The following is a 13,258-nucleotide window of genomic DNA, read 5'->3' as shown; positions in this document are numbered from 1 at the left end:
CTTGAACAGACAGAAGAGGGAAAAAGTCAGGAAGAGTCACATGGTCCTGGCTCACCCCAGCCTCTGGGTTTGTCCACAGAAAGAAGATCCATGCGCCCTCACTGGTGGGCAGGAATTTGGACTTGCACACATAGGAGCCTTTAAAGAGGGGGAAGCTGGCACATCCCCTGTGCGGAGGGAGAACTGACAGGGAAGACCTGCAGGTGGGGCCCCACCAGGACCTGTCACAGGAGTCCCTGCTGGAGGAGCTAACCGTGATGGTAAGGAGGCAGCAGATCCAAGATCCATTTTCATGGTGAAATTGGCAGGATGTGACGATGACAGAGGCAAGTACCACCTGTCATCCTGCCTCCGTGAAGCCCCTACTGTATGCCGGCCGCTGTGCTGTGGAAGACCAGGATTAGAATCTCTTAGGGCTGAAATGGTCAGCCCAGCTCCGACCTGACTGCTTTCATCTGTGACCTGTGACTCCCTTAGCTGAAAGATGACAGAGGCTAAAGGCGCAGAGACTTTCCAGAAGGCTCTAGATCCATACAGAAGCTGCCATTTCCCCCTCCTATACTCACAGTGGATTCCCCTAAATGACCAGGCGCTTCCTCCTGCTGAACTTCAATGCAGTCTCAGAATTCCCTACAGGCTGCTCCAGACAGGGCTTGGCAGATCAAACTATTAGCTTCCGTTGTACAGATCAATTCTGCTTCTAATCTTATCTTCTACCATTGTGTACCTACAGCTCAGGACTGGGAGAAGACTGCATAAATCGGCTTGCTAAGTGCCTAGCCCAGTGCCTAGCCTCCTATCCTCCCTCTGTGACCTGCATTTTGCATTTCAAAGTAAATCAGACAAACAGAAACCTTGGAATCCTGCCCCATCTGCTGAGTCCATCACCTGTGAGAGCTGGTTTCTGTCATTTGTCCTTATTATCCTTATATCACTTAATTAAACGTTATGTAAATTGATGAAAAGAGAGAAGAGATCAGGGCTGTTTCATTAAAACCAAGATCTTGTAAAGCCTTGATAAAAGCAACTTGGCTCTTTTAAAAAAAAATCTATTGAATTAGGTGTGGGCAGGACAACTGTGAAAAACAAGAGGAAGAAAGGGAAAAATATAGAAAGATTCTGCAGTCAGATTGCTTTCCCAGCAAGTGTCTTCAAGTTCCTGCTCTGATTTCAAGAAACTGAAGCTGGAGCCATCGACAAGGCAGCGTGGACGTGGTTTGTACAGGAAAGGCCGTGTGGGCCCAGCCTCAAAGAAGCACCAAGGCCTGCCGCAAAAGGTTGGCAAATGGATGTACATTTCTATGTTTAAAATTAAAATAGAGTGTTTAAAGGATGAATATATTCTGTATTATGACGCCCACTGTTGATGAACCAGCCAAATATGGTCTTACTGAGTGAAGAAGAGACTGTTCACCGGGAGCACCCCCTCCCTCGCCCTCCCTGGGACTCCACCCCCGCCTGGCGGCTCCTTCTGCATTCGCAAGGCCCACTGTGAGCTGGACTGGAAGAGACTGAGAGAACCCAGGCCTTCTGGCTCCCCGGTTGCTCTTCCAGGGGAACAAGTATGGTCAGGTGCACAGTCCTGGAGCCAGCTTGCCTGGGCTAGGATTCCAGCTCCTCCACTTACGACCTCGGGTGCCTGCCTCAGTTTCCTCATCTGAGAGATGGGATGATGATATCTCCTATCGCACAGGGTTGTTTTGAAGCTCCCACAAATTCCTAAGTGTAAAATCCTGGAAAGCTGCGTGAGGGTCAGCTGCAACCTGATTCTCGTCCCTGCAGAGTGTCACCTTTTGCCTTTAGACCTTGCCAGCTAGGGGCCAGAGGCATTGTGCTTGCAGCAAAGGTGGTCATCAGCTTCTACCAGGCAGGCAGGTTCCAGTTCCGCTACATGTAGAGATGGCTGGGCAAGGGGCGAGCCCTCCCTGCGGACGCTGGACAGGCGCGGCCCACATCCCAGCCTCCCCACACCGGGCCTCAACTCTTTAGCAGAAAGGAGTGCCCCCGCAAGAGCCCTTTGTCACCAAAGGAGGGAATCCTTTCTGGTCCCCTCTGTCCAAGCAGTGGCCCACAGGGGTGACCCCTCTGCCTGTGTCTGTCTTTTCCAGTGGTTTCCAGTGACAGTGACTCTGATCTCAGCTCCTCCAGCCTGGAGGACAGACTCCCACCCACCAGGGTCAGGAACACAAAAGGTGACAAGCCCGTGGGGGAATCAGGTAAGTGTGGGGTGTGACACTGTTTCCAAAGCCCCAGGTGCCAGGTGGCTTTGCCGCTTCCTTGGAGGTGGCTTCCAGGCTGGTATGTGAGTTGTTATAGACGGGGGTCGGCGAGGACCTGGGGCTGGGTCCACTAGAAGCTAAAGTCTCAGCACCCCTGAAGAGCAGGGTGTAGAACCAGGCTCATCTGTATCTCGGGGTGCAAAGGACAAGAGACAGGGCCAGCCAGGCCACACCCTCTGCCTGTGAACCTGGGACTCCTCCCATGCTCCCCCTGAGCATTCCCTAGCTGAGATCTTTGCCTTGTGAACAGTAAAGGCTGTGAAAGTTCCCTGAACTAGCTCTGTTCTGCCACGGAGCCACAGTGGGGTCCCCAGTGTGTGCCACTGCCTCCAGGTGATACTTCCTTCTCTTTAGCACAAGGGAAACAGAGAAGGTGGTCTCCAGCGTTTCCTCTGATTTTGACATTGCTGAGTTCACCTCTGTGACTCTACCATGTGACAGAGGGTTAACTTCAGCATTGAGGCAGAAGCAGAGAATGCCCTAGAGAGGAAAGGAAAGGCGTTCCCTTCCCTGTACACACACGAAGGACCTTCCTGGAAAAGGAGCAGCTTCATTCAGACTTATTCCCAGGTGAGAAGTAGGATCTGTGAAAGAAACTTCAGGAGGCTGAGTTTAAGGTACAGTTTAAGAGAGAGAGGCTAGCTGGCTGAATAACTGCCCCAAACCGGAATGAAGTGCCTTGGGCTGCCGTCCTGAGGCTAAGACTAGGTGATCTGCCAGACTGGTGTGAAAGGAATTCCTGCCCCATATGGAAGTTTGGGCAAGATCAGAGATGGCAAAGCCTGGCACTCCTTTTACCACTCTCAGTCCTGGGCCTGTGGCACAGTACTAGGTGGTCATGGTTCTTTGAGCCCTGCTGGGGACTTGGAGTCCTCAGTGCAGTATTCCAACTGGTTGGTATCAACAGGCAGAGATGATTGCAAAAGATAAAAACTGCCCCTAGATTCCGCCCCTTTAGTCCCAAAATTCTTCATTAGAAAAGTGTAAAAGGGGGCTGGGCATACGGCTCAGGTGGTAGAGGGCTTGCCTTGCCTGCACAAGGCACTGGATTCAATCCCCAGCACTGCAGGAAGAAAGAATAGTGCAAAGGGGTCGGACACGGTGGTGCTCACCTGTAATCCCAGCAGCTTGGAGGCTGAGGCAAGAGGATCGCGAGTTCAAAGCCAGCCTCAGCAACTTAGTGAGGCCCTAAGCAACTCAGTGAGACCCTGTCTTAAAATGAAAAATAAAAAGGGCTGGGGACATAGCTCCATTAGCACCGTTGAGTTCAAACCCTAGTCCCAAAACAAACAGAAAAGTGTAAAGGAAATCCCCATGCCAGTCTTGGTTCCCACTCTCCTCCTTCCTGAGGGCTCTTATTCCTCCCTTCGCACCACTCTCAGCTGTGACCAAGCACGACCAGGGGACAGGAAAGGATTGGGATTGGGAGAAAATAGTACAGAGAAATAGTACAGGCTCCATTTCTACTCTCGGCTGGGTGAGACCTAACAACCCTATTTGAGGGTTCTTTAGTGAGTAAAGTCAGCAGTCTCCCTGGCCCTCTGCCTCACTGGATTAACTAACATACACACCCTACCCCACACACACACCCTCATCCTATGACAGCAGGAAAAAATAATAATTGTGAATTTTCATGTCAGTGACTTGTTACTGTGAAACATGACTTATGGTCCTTGCAGGTGGCAGCACGGAGTCGCCCAGGATGGGGCTGACCCACCCGCCCAGCCTCCTCTCAGGAAGCCAGAGCAGCCTGGCCAGTGAGACGGGGATGGGCTCTGCAGACCCTCAGTGGGGCACCCCGCCCTGGCCTGAGCCCAAGGGCCCTGGTGAGTACCCACTCACCACCTTCTTCCCCATCTTCTGCCCACTCCCGGGACAGCCCTGTCCTGTCACTCCCTCCTCCAAGACTGCAGGGTGACAGTTTTTCAGTTCTTGATGTTTACCAAGTGCACTGGGACAAAAGGTCAGCCAGATCCCTTCCCTGCTGGCCCTGACCAGAGAGAGGAACCCAAGTAACAGTAGCAACCCTCCCATCAGTAAATTCAGCCCTGGTCGTTACCAATCTCTGCTTAGCAGAATCCACAGTCTGTCCAAGCCGCTCCCCATCTCCATAACAGTCACAGGAACTCCCACCTCATGCCCACTCCATGCCAGGCATCCAGTTCTCACCGAGCCCCATCATGTGCCAGCCTGACCTGGGATGGGGGGCTGTGGTCAGTCCTTGTCCTTCAGAAACCCGCCACATCAATGAGGAAGCTGACTCAGCCCTCCCAGCCCAGCAGGAGTGGCCCAGATCCTAGGACAAAGATCTTGGGGGTGCTGGAGCCAGGATCCCAGAGCCCAGCCTGCCCTCGCTCCTCCAAGGACAACTTTCATTCTGTTGACAGATTAGTTGGGAGTCTTACTGTCCCCATTTGATAGGAGGGGAAACTAAGGCACAGGGGGTAAGGGCAAGAACCCAAGTGCCCCACCTGCCGGCTCTGGCCCAGCCCAGGATCATCAGGTAGTGAAGGGGGCTGTCACGAAATCTGCACCTTCAGGGCCAGCCCCATATCCCTTACGGAAGAAGCCCTAACTGAACTGGGCACCGCCCTGGTCAAAGATCCACAGGCACATGTGCCCAGGGCAGCAGCTGATCTCCTGCCAGCAGGGCAGGGGTCCCCTTCCAGGAGCCTGTGCACCCCAGCAGCCACCCACAGGGACCCACGCTCCCCACATCCGCCCTCCTCTGATGCTTTCCCAGGGCATTTGGCAGGGAGGCAGTGGAGGCATCTGTGTTCTTGGAATAGACCCTGTCCTCTCCCTCCAGCCTCCTGAAGTCCTCCACAGAGGTCACTTTGGAATGAAGAATGTCCAAGTTCTAGGCCCAACCTGCCACCCACAGCCATGTGAATTTTGGCAAACCATCAGGTTGAACCAAATGAAACTGTGGTTTATAGGTCAAAAGCAGTCAAACGTCAGCAGACCCTCTGTACAGTTCCATTATCATTGGCATGTCCCTCGTGGGGTTGTGGGGAAGGTGAGCTCCAGGGTCCCTGGGGGCTGCCTACCCTGAGTAGGTCCTCAGCAAATGTCCAGATGTGGCCCGTGCATAGACAGGGTTCCACGCTTAAGAAACAACCTGGAAAGGACCGGCTTAGAAGAGAACTTACATTCCCATGTCCAGGGCTCCTCCTGACATCCTGAGGTCACTGTGCAGCAGGTGCAGGGACAGTTCCAGTAAGGAGCCTGCCATTTCATTCCCAGAGGTCCAGCTGTCACCACGGAGGGAATCCATGCCTGCTCACTGTGCAGTGGCCTTTTTCTCTTTCCTCCCAAGGCAAAAGACACACCCGGGCGAGTCCCCGCTGCTGACGTGGCTCCTGGGGCTTTGATGCATGGAGCAGACTTTCCAGAGGAAGATTTTGAGAGAGAGAAAGGAAGCTGGAGCCAGGCCTTCCCGGCTCGTCCTGGCCAAGCCTCCAGCTCTCACCAGCCACCCAGTGCCATCACCTCTGAATCAACAAACCAGTGTTCGGGGGCCAGTCTGCTCACCCCCACCCAGTGCCTTTCTGTGCCCCTCTGCCAAGGAGCCCTCCTCACCACCACTCCCCTCCCTCCAGCCCACTCAGTCACTCACCTTTATTTATTGTCCCCAGCCCTGCCCCACCCCACTCTAACCCATCTTTAAGTCTGCTTGGGTCTTGGGTTGGGCCGGGAGGGCCTTCACACCCATCGTGAGGGCCCTTCCCATGTGCACTGAAGTTTCCGCGGGGATGCTCCACGGGCCTTTCCGCGTGTTTGTATTTATGGCAAGAAGACATACAACCCTGAGTGTTCCCTCTCAAACTGAGCTTGGCCCCTCAAGGTGCGAAGGTTAGAGCCCAGAGCAGGTGGCATGAGAGACCTGCGTACCCCTTCCCCCATCCTCAGCTCCCAGGGAAGCAAAAAGGGTGTCTCTCCTGTCTCCCCTGGGGCTGGCCCAGGGGCCGGCTTGAAACCTGTCTCCTTGTTAGGTTTCTCTGACCCACAGTGGCCTCCCCAGGTTGTGCTCAGCCAGGGCAGGAGACTCCTGAAGACACAGTTCACTTCTCTTCAGCAGGTTTGGTTCGGCATGAAAAATACTCAAAATGCAGGCAAATGCTTCTGGAAAACCCTTCCCCAAGAGAACATGTGTTCCTGTGTGTTAGTATCTACACCCTCCCCTCTGTCCCCAGGTACCAGTTCTCCAGGGGCCTCCTTGTCTCCAGGCCAGGAGCCCTCGTGTCCCCACCTTGAGCTCTGAAACTCTTGTTTCCCTGTGACAGACATGTTATGCTTCAGAATTAAAACAATAAAGATTAGAATTTGCATTAAGCCAGTGTTGGCCCAAAGACCACAATTGCTTGTTTCTGAGATGCAGTAGGAGAGAAATGGATGGGGGGGGGGGGATGTGGTAACATTGATTTAAATCACGGTAAAAGAAATGAGCCAGATCTGTGATTTTTAACGGAGTTCACAAAGCTAATGTTGAATGGGGAAAAAATCATCTATGCAACAAAACAAAAAAGGAGTTACACAGATTTATATCAGATTTATAATCAGATTTATATGTACATCTGTAATAAAAATTTAAGTAGACTTCTGTCCCCCAAAGTCCCACTGAAGTGACATAAAGCAATGAAAATGGCATAAACCACAGAAAAAGCACGGGAGAGAAGAGGGCAGGGGATGAGAGATCTGAAGGCCTCTGGAAGACAGGACAGTATAACGTGTCTAGGGTCAACTTTCCTGCTCCCGAAGTGCCTAGAAGGGAGGAAGCCCTCTGGCAACAGGCCCTCTCGCTCTGCAGAATCCCCCGAATGCTCAGAACTTGGAGGCACTGGGTAGATGTTCAGGATGGGTCTGAAAATGGTACTGGTGGAAGGACGCGTTAAAGGGGCTGGGGTGCAGCTTGTGACGGCACTTGGCTAGCCCATGGAGGCCCTGGGTTCCATCTTCAACAGTGAAAAAAAAAAAAAAAAAATAGAAGTGGCCCACCAGCCAGGTGACTGCTCGTCCCTAACCTGGTGAAGGACAGTTTACTGATGGCTGAAGTTGAACTAGAAAGATTCTGAGTGAGGGAGCCCAAGCCCAGCCAAAGGCTACAGTGAGGTGCTTTACTAAGCTTGGGAATGAATGGGAAAAGCTTCAGTCCCAAAACCTCTTTCCCACCCACCTTCCCCCAAGGCAGGACATTCTGAATTTGTCTCTGGGAAACTGACTGAAGAGGACAGGTGGACATATTTGACCTGGTAGGTCCTCCAGTCTAACAGTGGGTCTCCACCCAGTCACCTCTGTGGGCTCCTCATCCACATACCCTGCCGTCTGTACAGAGCTGCCTGTGAGCCCCGTCATGTTTCACTCATTGCGTGAAAAGCCAAGGGCACCCAGGAGTGGACTAAGTTCAATAACTGGAAACAGAGCTTCCAATCCACAGGAGAACAGGAGTCAGGAGAGTCCTCTGAAGCTCCTGCACATGTGAAACAAAAAGCAGCTTTTTTTTATTAAAGGAAGTATCTGTGCTCTTGAAAATTAAAAATAAAATAGTATTTTGGAGGGTGAATACTGTGGACTGAACCCACAACTGAGCTACATACCCAAATCTTTTTATTTTATTTTGGGACAGGGTCTCACTAAGTTGCTGAGGCTGGCCTAAATTGGCAATCCTCCTGCCTCAGCCTTCTAAGTGGCTAGGACTATAGGTGTGCACCAGTGCACTTGGCTGAGAGCAGAGATTTTAAAATATGTGAGGAGAATGGATCATGAGATCAAAGAGATTCTCCCGGAAAGTAAAATACAAAAACAAAGATGTAAAAGAGAAAAAAGTCTGATGGACTGACCTGAGTTCCAGCAAGTTATAAAATATCTTGGCATTGAGAGAAAAAAAAAAAGAAGAAAAAGTCAAGAACAATATACAAAAAAAACAAAAACAAAAACAAAAAGAATGATTGGTATAGGTTTGACTTCCAACTAATAGGAACTTCAAACTAAGAAACAGAAAGCAAAGGAGAGAAAATTACTGAATTTTTTTCCAGATGAGTACTTACAGTTAGGAGCAAGAAGTTCTGGGCTTGTATTGCATAGTAGGGTGACTATAGGTAACCGTAATGTACTGCGTATTTTGAAAAGGTAGAAGAAGCCAGGCATGGTACACGCCTATAATCTCCGCAACTCAGAAGATTGGGGCAGGAGGATTCCAAGTTGAGGGCCAGCCACAGCAACTTAGGAAGACCCCATCTCAAAAATAAAAGAGGTGGGGGTGCAGCTCAGTGGTAGGGGGCTCCTGAGTTCAATTCCCAGCTCCACAAAGTTGGGGTGGTGGGGGGCTAGAAAAAAAGGTCTTGAATGTTTCCACCATAAAGGAATGATAAATATTTGAGGAGATATAGTCACCCTGATTTAAACATTACACAGTGTATAGGCATATCAAAATATCACATGGCACCTCATAAATATGTATAATTCATATGTTGTGTGTGTCAGTTTTAAAAATTAAAAAAAGGAATAAGAAGCCATGCACGTAACCTAGTGGTAGAGCATTTGCCTTGCATACAGGAGGCCCTGGGTTCCCTCCCCCAGAACACTGAAAAGGAAACTAGATCAGAAAAAAATAAAGGGGTACTTCCTAGGACTAAAGGCAATGAACGCCTGCCAGTGCCCAGCACAGAGACATGACACCTCCGCCCGTGTGGCCCGCGCAGCCTCGGCGAGCTTGATTGACAACGCCTGCTAACGGGTGAGGGGGCGCTGTCACACCACACCTAGAGTTCCCTCGCGGGCTAGAGCAGCTGAGCGTGAACCTTGAACATCCTTCCAGGGGAAAGGCCACAGCTTGAGCACCCCTGGTCAACAGCGGTGGTTGTCACCTTTAGCTGCTCCCTGGAATCACCTGGGAAGTTTAAATGTATTCATGCCAGATCCAGTACCAGAAATTCTGGTTTAATTTTGGAAGAAGTCTTAACATCAGGAATTTTAAAATTCACCAGATAATGCCAGGTTTCTGAGAGAGCTGAGAGCCATTTCCCTACTCTTCTACTAGGTTCTGGGAGACATGCGTAGAATGTTTAGCTAAAAACCAGAAACAGTCTACCACTGAGAGAAGAATTGATGCAGAAATGCTGATATATGTAAAGAGTGGAATATTATGCACTGGTGGAAAATAAGTCCATACTTAAGATAGATGAACCTCACAAACATGGTGAGCAAAGAAACAGATGGCTGGAAAATACATTCGTTATGATTTTAAAACATGCAAAAATTTTAGATATTAGCTGGATGGGTGGTGCCACCTGTAATCCCAGTGACTCAGGAGGCTGAGGCAGAAGGATTGCAAGTTTGAGGCCAGGCTGGGCAACTTAGCCAGACCCTGAGTCAAAAAATAAAAAGGGCTGGGGATGTGGCTCAGTGGTTGAGCATCCCTGGATTCAATCCCTGGTACCAATATATATATATATATATATATATATATATATATACATATATATATATATATATATATATATATATATATACACACACTACATAGTGAAAGAATAAATAAATGGAAGGATAAGCAGCAGATTGAGGACACAACCTGGGGAAAAGAGGGATGCAATTAAAGTGTTTCACCTGGCATGTCAGGGCACAGCTGTAACAACTGGGGAGGCTGAGGCAAGAGGATCACAAACTTGAGGCCAGCCTCTGCAACTTAGTGAGCTGTCAAATAAGTAAAATAAAAAATGAAAAAAGACTGGGCCTGTATCTCAGTGGTAGAGCACCCTGGGATCAATCCCTAGTACCCCCCCCAAAAAGAGCAGGGGGGTTTCAATACTCAGTGTATGTTTTAATGCTCAGTAATGGGGATGTAAGTTTGTAATATTATACTTTATATATGTGAATATATACTACATATACATTTGTATTATTTTTCTGTGTCAGATCTTTTAAAGTAAGAAGTTTAAGGAACTGTATCAAATCTTTTTTTATCATTATGACAAACCTGTAATTACATGATGTGACATTGTTAACACAACATAGTGGAGCAGATCTCTATACACTGTTCATCTGCATAACTGAAACTTTCTATCAATTTAACAGCAATTCCCCATTGCCCACCCCCAGCCCTGGAAGCCACCATCTGCTTTTTGTGTTTATGAGGTGAATTATTTTAGATACCTCATGTAAGTGGAATCAGGCACTTCTCTGACTGGCTTATTTCACTTAGCACAATGTCCTAGAGGTTCATTCCCCTTATTGCAAATGGTAGGATCTTTCCTTTTCTTGGGGGATGTGGGGGGTACTGGGGATTGAACTCAGGGGCACTCGCCCACTGGGCCACATCCCCTGCCCTATTTTGTATTTTATTTAGAGAGAGGAGCTCACTGAGTTGCTTAGTGCCTCGCTTTTTGCTGAGGCTGGCTTTGACCTTGTGATCCTCCTGCCTCAGCCTCCTGAGCCACAGGGATTACAGGCAAGTGCCACCTCACCTGGCAGGATTTCTCCTTTTTTAAGGCTGAATAATATTCCAATATGTGTATATACCACATTCGTTTTATTCTTTCATCTCTCAGTAGACATTTAGGTCATTTCTGTATCTTGGGTACTCAGTAATGGCTTGAATAATATATATTGGTTTAAATAATGGCAAAGCTCACTTTTACCACTTCTGTTCTACCTTTTGTTAACATCTCTAGCCAGTAACATAAGATAAAAAATAATAATAAAAGGCCTGCCTGCTTGAAACTGACCAAATATTGAATCTATCCTGCAACCTTATTGGAATTGACTTTCAGGTCTCTGTAGGAGTCTGCCCTCCCCATCAGTTCTGTGTATGCTGTTCTCTAGTGACAGGTGCATGGTGATCTTATTCCTCTCCTCTTCCCTTTGGGTCCATGCTTGAATCATGAAGACTTAAGCCTTCATATGATGAAATTTCCAGATATCAGGATAAATGGGAAAAAAATCCTAAAACCTTCCAAAGAGGGAAAAAATAGATCCCATACAGACAAAAGATCCGGAATTAAAATGTCCTTGACATTCTCAAAGTAAAATTTGAAGCCAGCACACAGTAAAGAAATATCCTTTTGAATTCAGAGGGGAAATTATTCCTAATCTAGACTTTTATATTCAGCCAAATATTAGTGACGTGTAAAGGGAAAATGAAGGTATTTTCAGATACGTGAATTCTTGAAAAATTTCACCTCTCTTGTAGTCTTTCTCAGGCAGCTACTGCAGGATGCGCTCCAACCAGATAAAGAAGAAAACCATGAAAGAGGATAAAGAGGACACACCCGGGAGAGAGGCAGAGAATATCCAGGTGATGGTGAAGATGTGTGGCTTGGCACAGGACAGGGGAGACAGACAAGGATATACAAGAAACGTGTATATTGGGTAGATTGCAAATAAGAGCTAAATCCTATTGTATTTTGTAATCGTATAAAATTGAAAAGTCAAGAAATAGAATCAGTGTGAGATTTAGGTACAAAGGAACTGGAAGAGTTCTCGGTTTTGCCCAGAGAGGGACCTGAAGTGGGCAGGAAACTGCTACTCTAGGTTATAAACGTTGTACGACAGTTGCCCTTTTAAAACTATATCCTACATTTATAACAATAAAAAAAATTAATGGAAAAATACATACCAAATTCTTTTTTTTTTTTTTTTTTTTTTTTTTTTTTTTTTTTGGGTGCTGGGGATCGAACCCAGGGCCTTGTGCTTACAAGGCAAGCACTCTACCGACTGAGCTATCTCCCCAGCCCCCCAAATTCTTGATAAACCCACAGGGCAGGGGGTGGAGGCTGTGAGTTCCAGCCAGGCAAGAAAATACAGCTCGGCTCCCTATACAGACCTCCTGGACTTAGGATGGTTCAACCTGCAATTTTTTGGCAATGATGCAAAAGCAATCCACATTGAATGGCAAGTGGACTTTGGACTTTTAATTTTGATCTTTTTCCGGCTCTCTGTATGCAGTTGGTCCTCTCCCACCATGCTGGGCAGTAGCAGTGAGCTGTAGCTCCCGGTCAGCCCACAGTCAGGAGGGGAAACGACCCACGCTCCACAGAGTGCGGTGTTGCTAAGCTACGACGTCTCGGGACGTTAGGTGTATTCAGTGCATTTTTACCTTAGGATATTTTCAGTTTAGCATGGGTTTATAGGAACATAACCCCATCCAAAGACCAGGAGATCCTGTAGCCACACACTCTACCTGGGAAACACCTGACCTGCAGGTGGCTGTCGCTTCCATTTCTAAGCTACAGGTACTCTACCTATGTCTCTGTGAGGCACCAAATCCCTTTCAGGCTTCATGCAGCATGAACCCCCACATTCAGCCCCCACAGAATCCCAGGCCTGGGCCAGACCTAGCCCAGGACAGGGACCCCCACCCTACAGCCCTAGGGTAAATTCCAAATTCATTTCCTAGAGACAGTTTCATCATAAATCAATCCTGGAAGTCTCAGCTTTAGGATGAAGATGGGATCCAGGCCCTACTGTGGGGGCTCAGGAGAGACTTGCAGAGTCAAAAGTTCTCTGCAGGCTGGTCTGAGAACCAAGAAATTCTTTCTAACAAGAAAACACTGAGTCCCAAGTAACTTACAAATTAACTGAGCCAGGTGGGAAGCAGAGGGTGTCCTGTGATGTCAGTAAAGATCAGATAGCACAAGAAGTGACCAACGTGTTCCAAATACCAGAAAGTCCAAGAAGTCCCTAAAAGAGGCAGCAGGTGGCACGCTTGTGAACTTCAGACACCTGGTTTCCAGTCCCAGCCCTTCTACCTAGTACCTCAAATTATGGATGCTTTAGTTTTCTCATCTGTAAAATGGAGATAATACTTTCTTCACAGGATTATTGTGAACATTGAAAACATGAAAGCCCCCAGCGACTCTGGAGGCTGAGGCAAGAGGATCACAAGTTAGAGGACAGGCTGGACAACTTAGCAAGACCCTGCCTCAAAATAAAAACTATAAAGGACTGGGGACGTAGTGTAGTGGTAAAGCACCCCTGGG

At 48.4% G+C, this 13,258-nt stretch overlaps 1 protein-coding gene across 9 annotated transcripts in view; it reads left to right on the top strand.

The window, feature by feature from the left end:
• Rph3al (rabphilin 3A like (without C2 domains)) overlaps window positions 1–5,664 on the top strand; it is a 153,597-nt gene extending 147,933 nt beyond the window's left edge. For all 9 annotated transcript variants that reach the window (XM_047544624.1, XM_047544627.1, XM_047544621.1 and 6 more), the window contains 3 exons: window positions 2,109–2,216; window positions 3,959–4,105; window positions 5,599–5,664. In XM_047544624.1, coding sequence (XP_047400580.1) covers window positions 2,109–2,216; window positions 3,959–4,105; window positions 5,599–5,633 — 290 coding nt within the window. In that variant the 3' untranslated portion in view covers window positions 5,634–5,664. The remainder of the gene's footprint in view (window positions 1–2,108; window positions 2,217–3,958; window positions 4,106–5,598) is intronic.
• Window positions 5,665–13,258: the final 7,594 nt, after the last annotated feature.

The sequence above is a fragment of the Sciurus carolinensis genome, chromosome 3 (genome assembly GCF_902686445.1).
Source record: "Sciurus carolinensis chromosome 3, mSciCar1.2, whole genome shotgun sequence".
NCBI classification, from domain to species: domain Eukaryota; kingdom Metazoa; phylum Chordata; class Mammalia; order Rodentia; family Sciuridae; genus Sciurus; species Sciurus carolinensis.
Note: the sequence above shows the minus strand (reverse complement) of the source record. Positions and strands in the feature narration are given on the sequence as shown.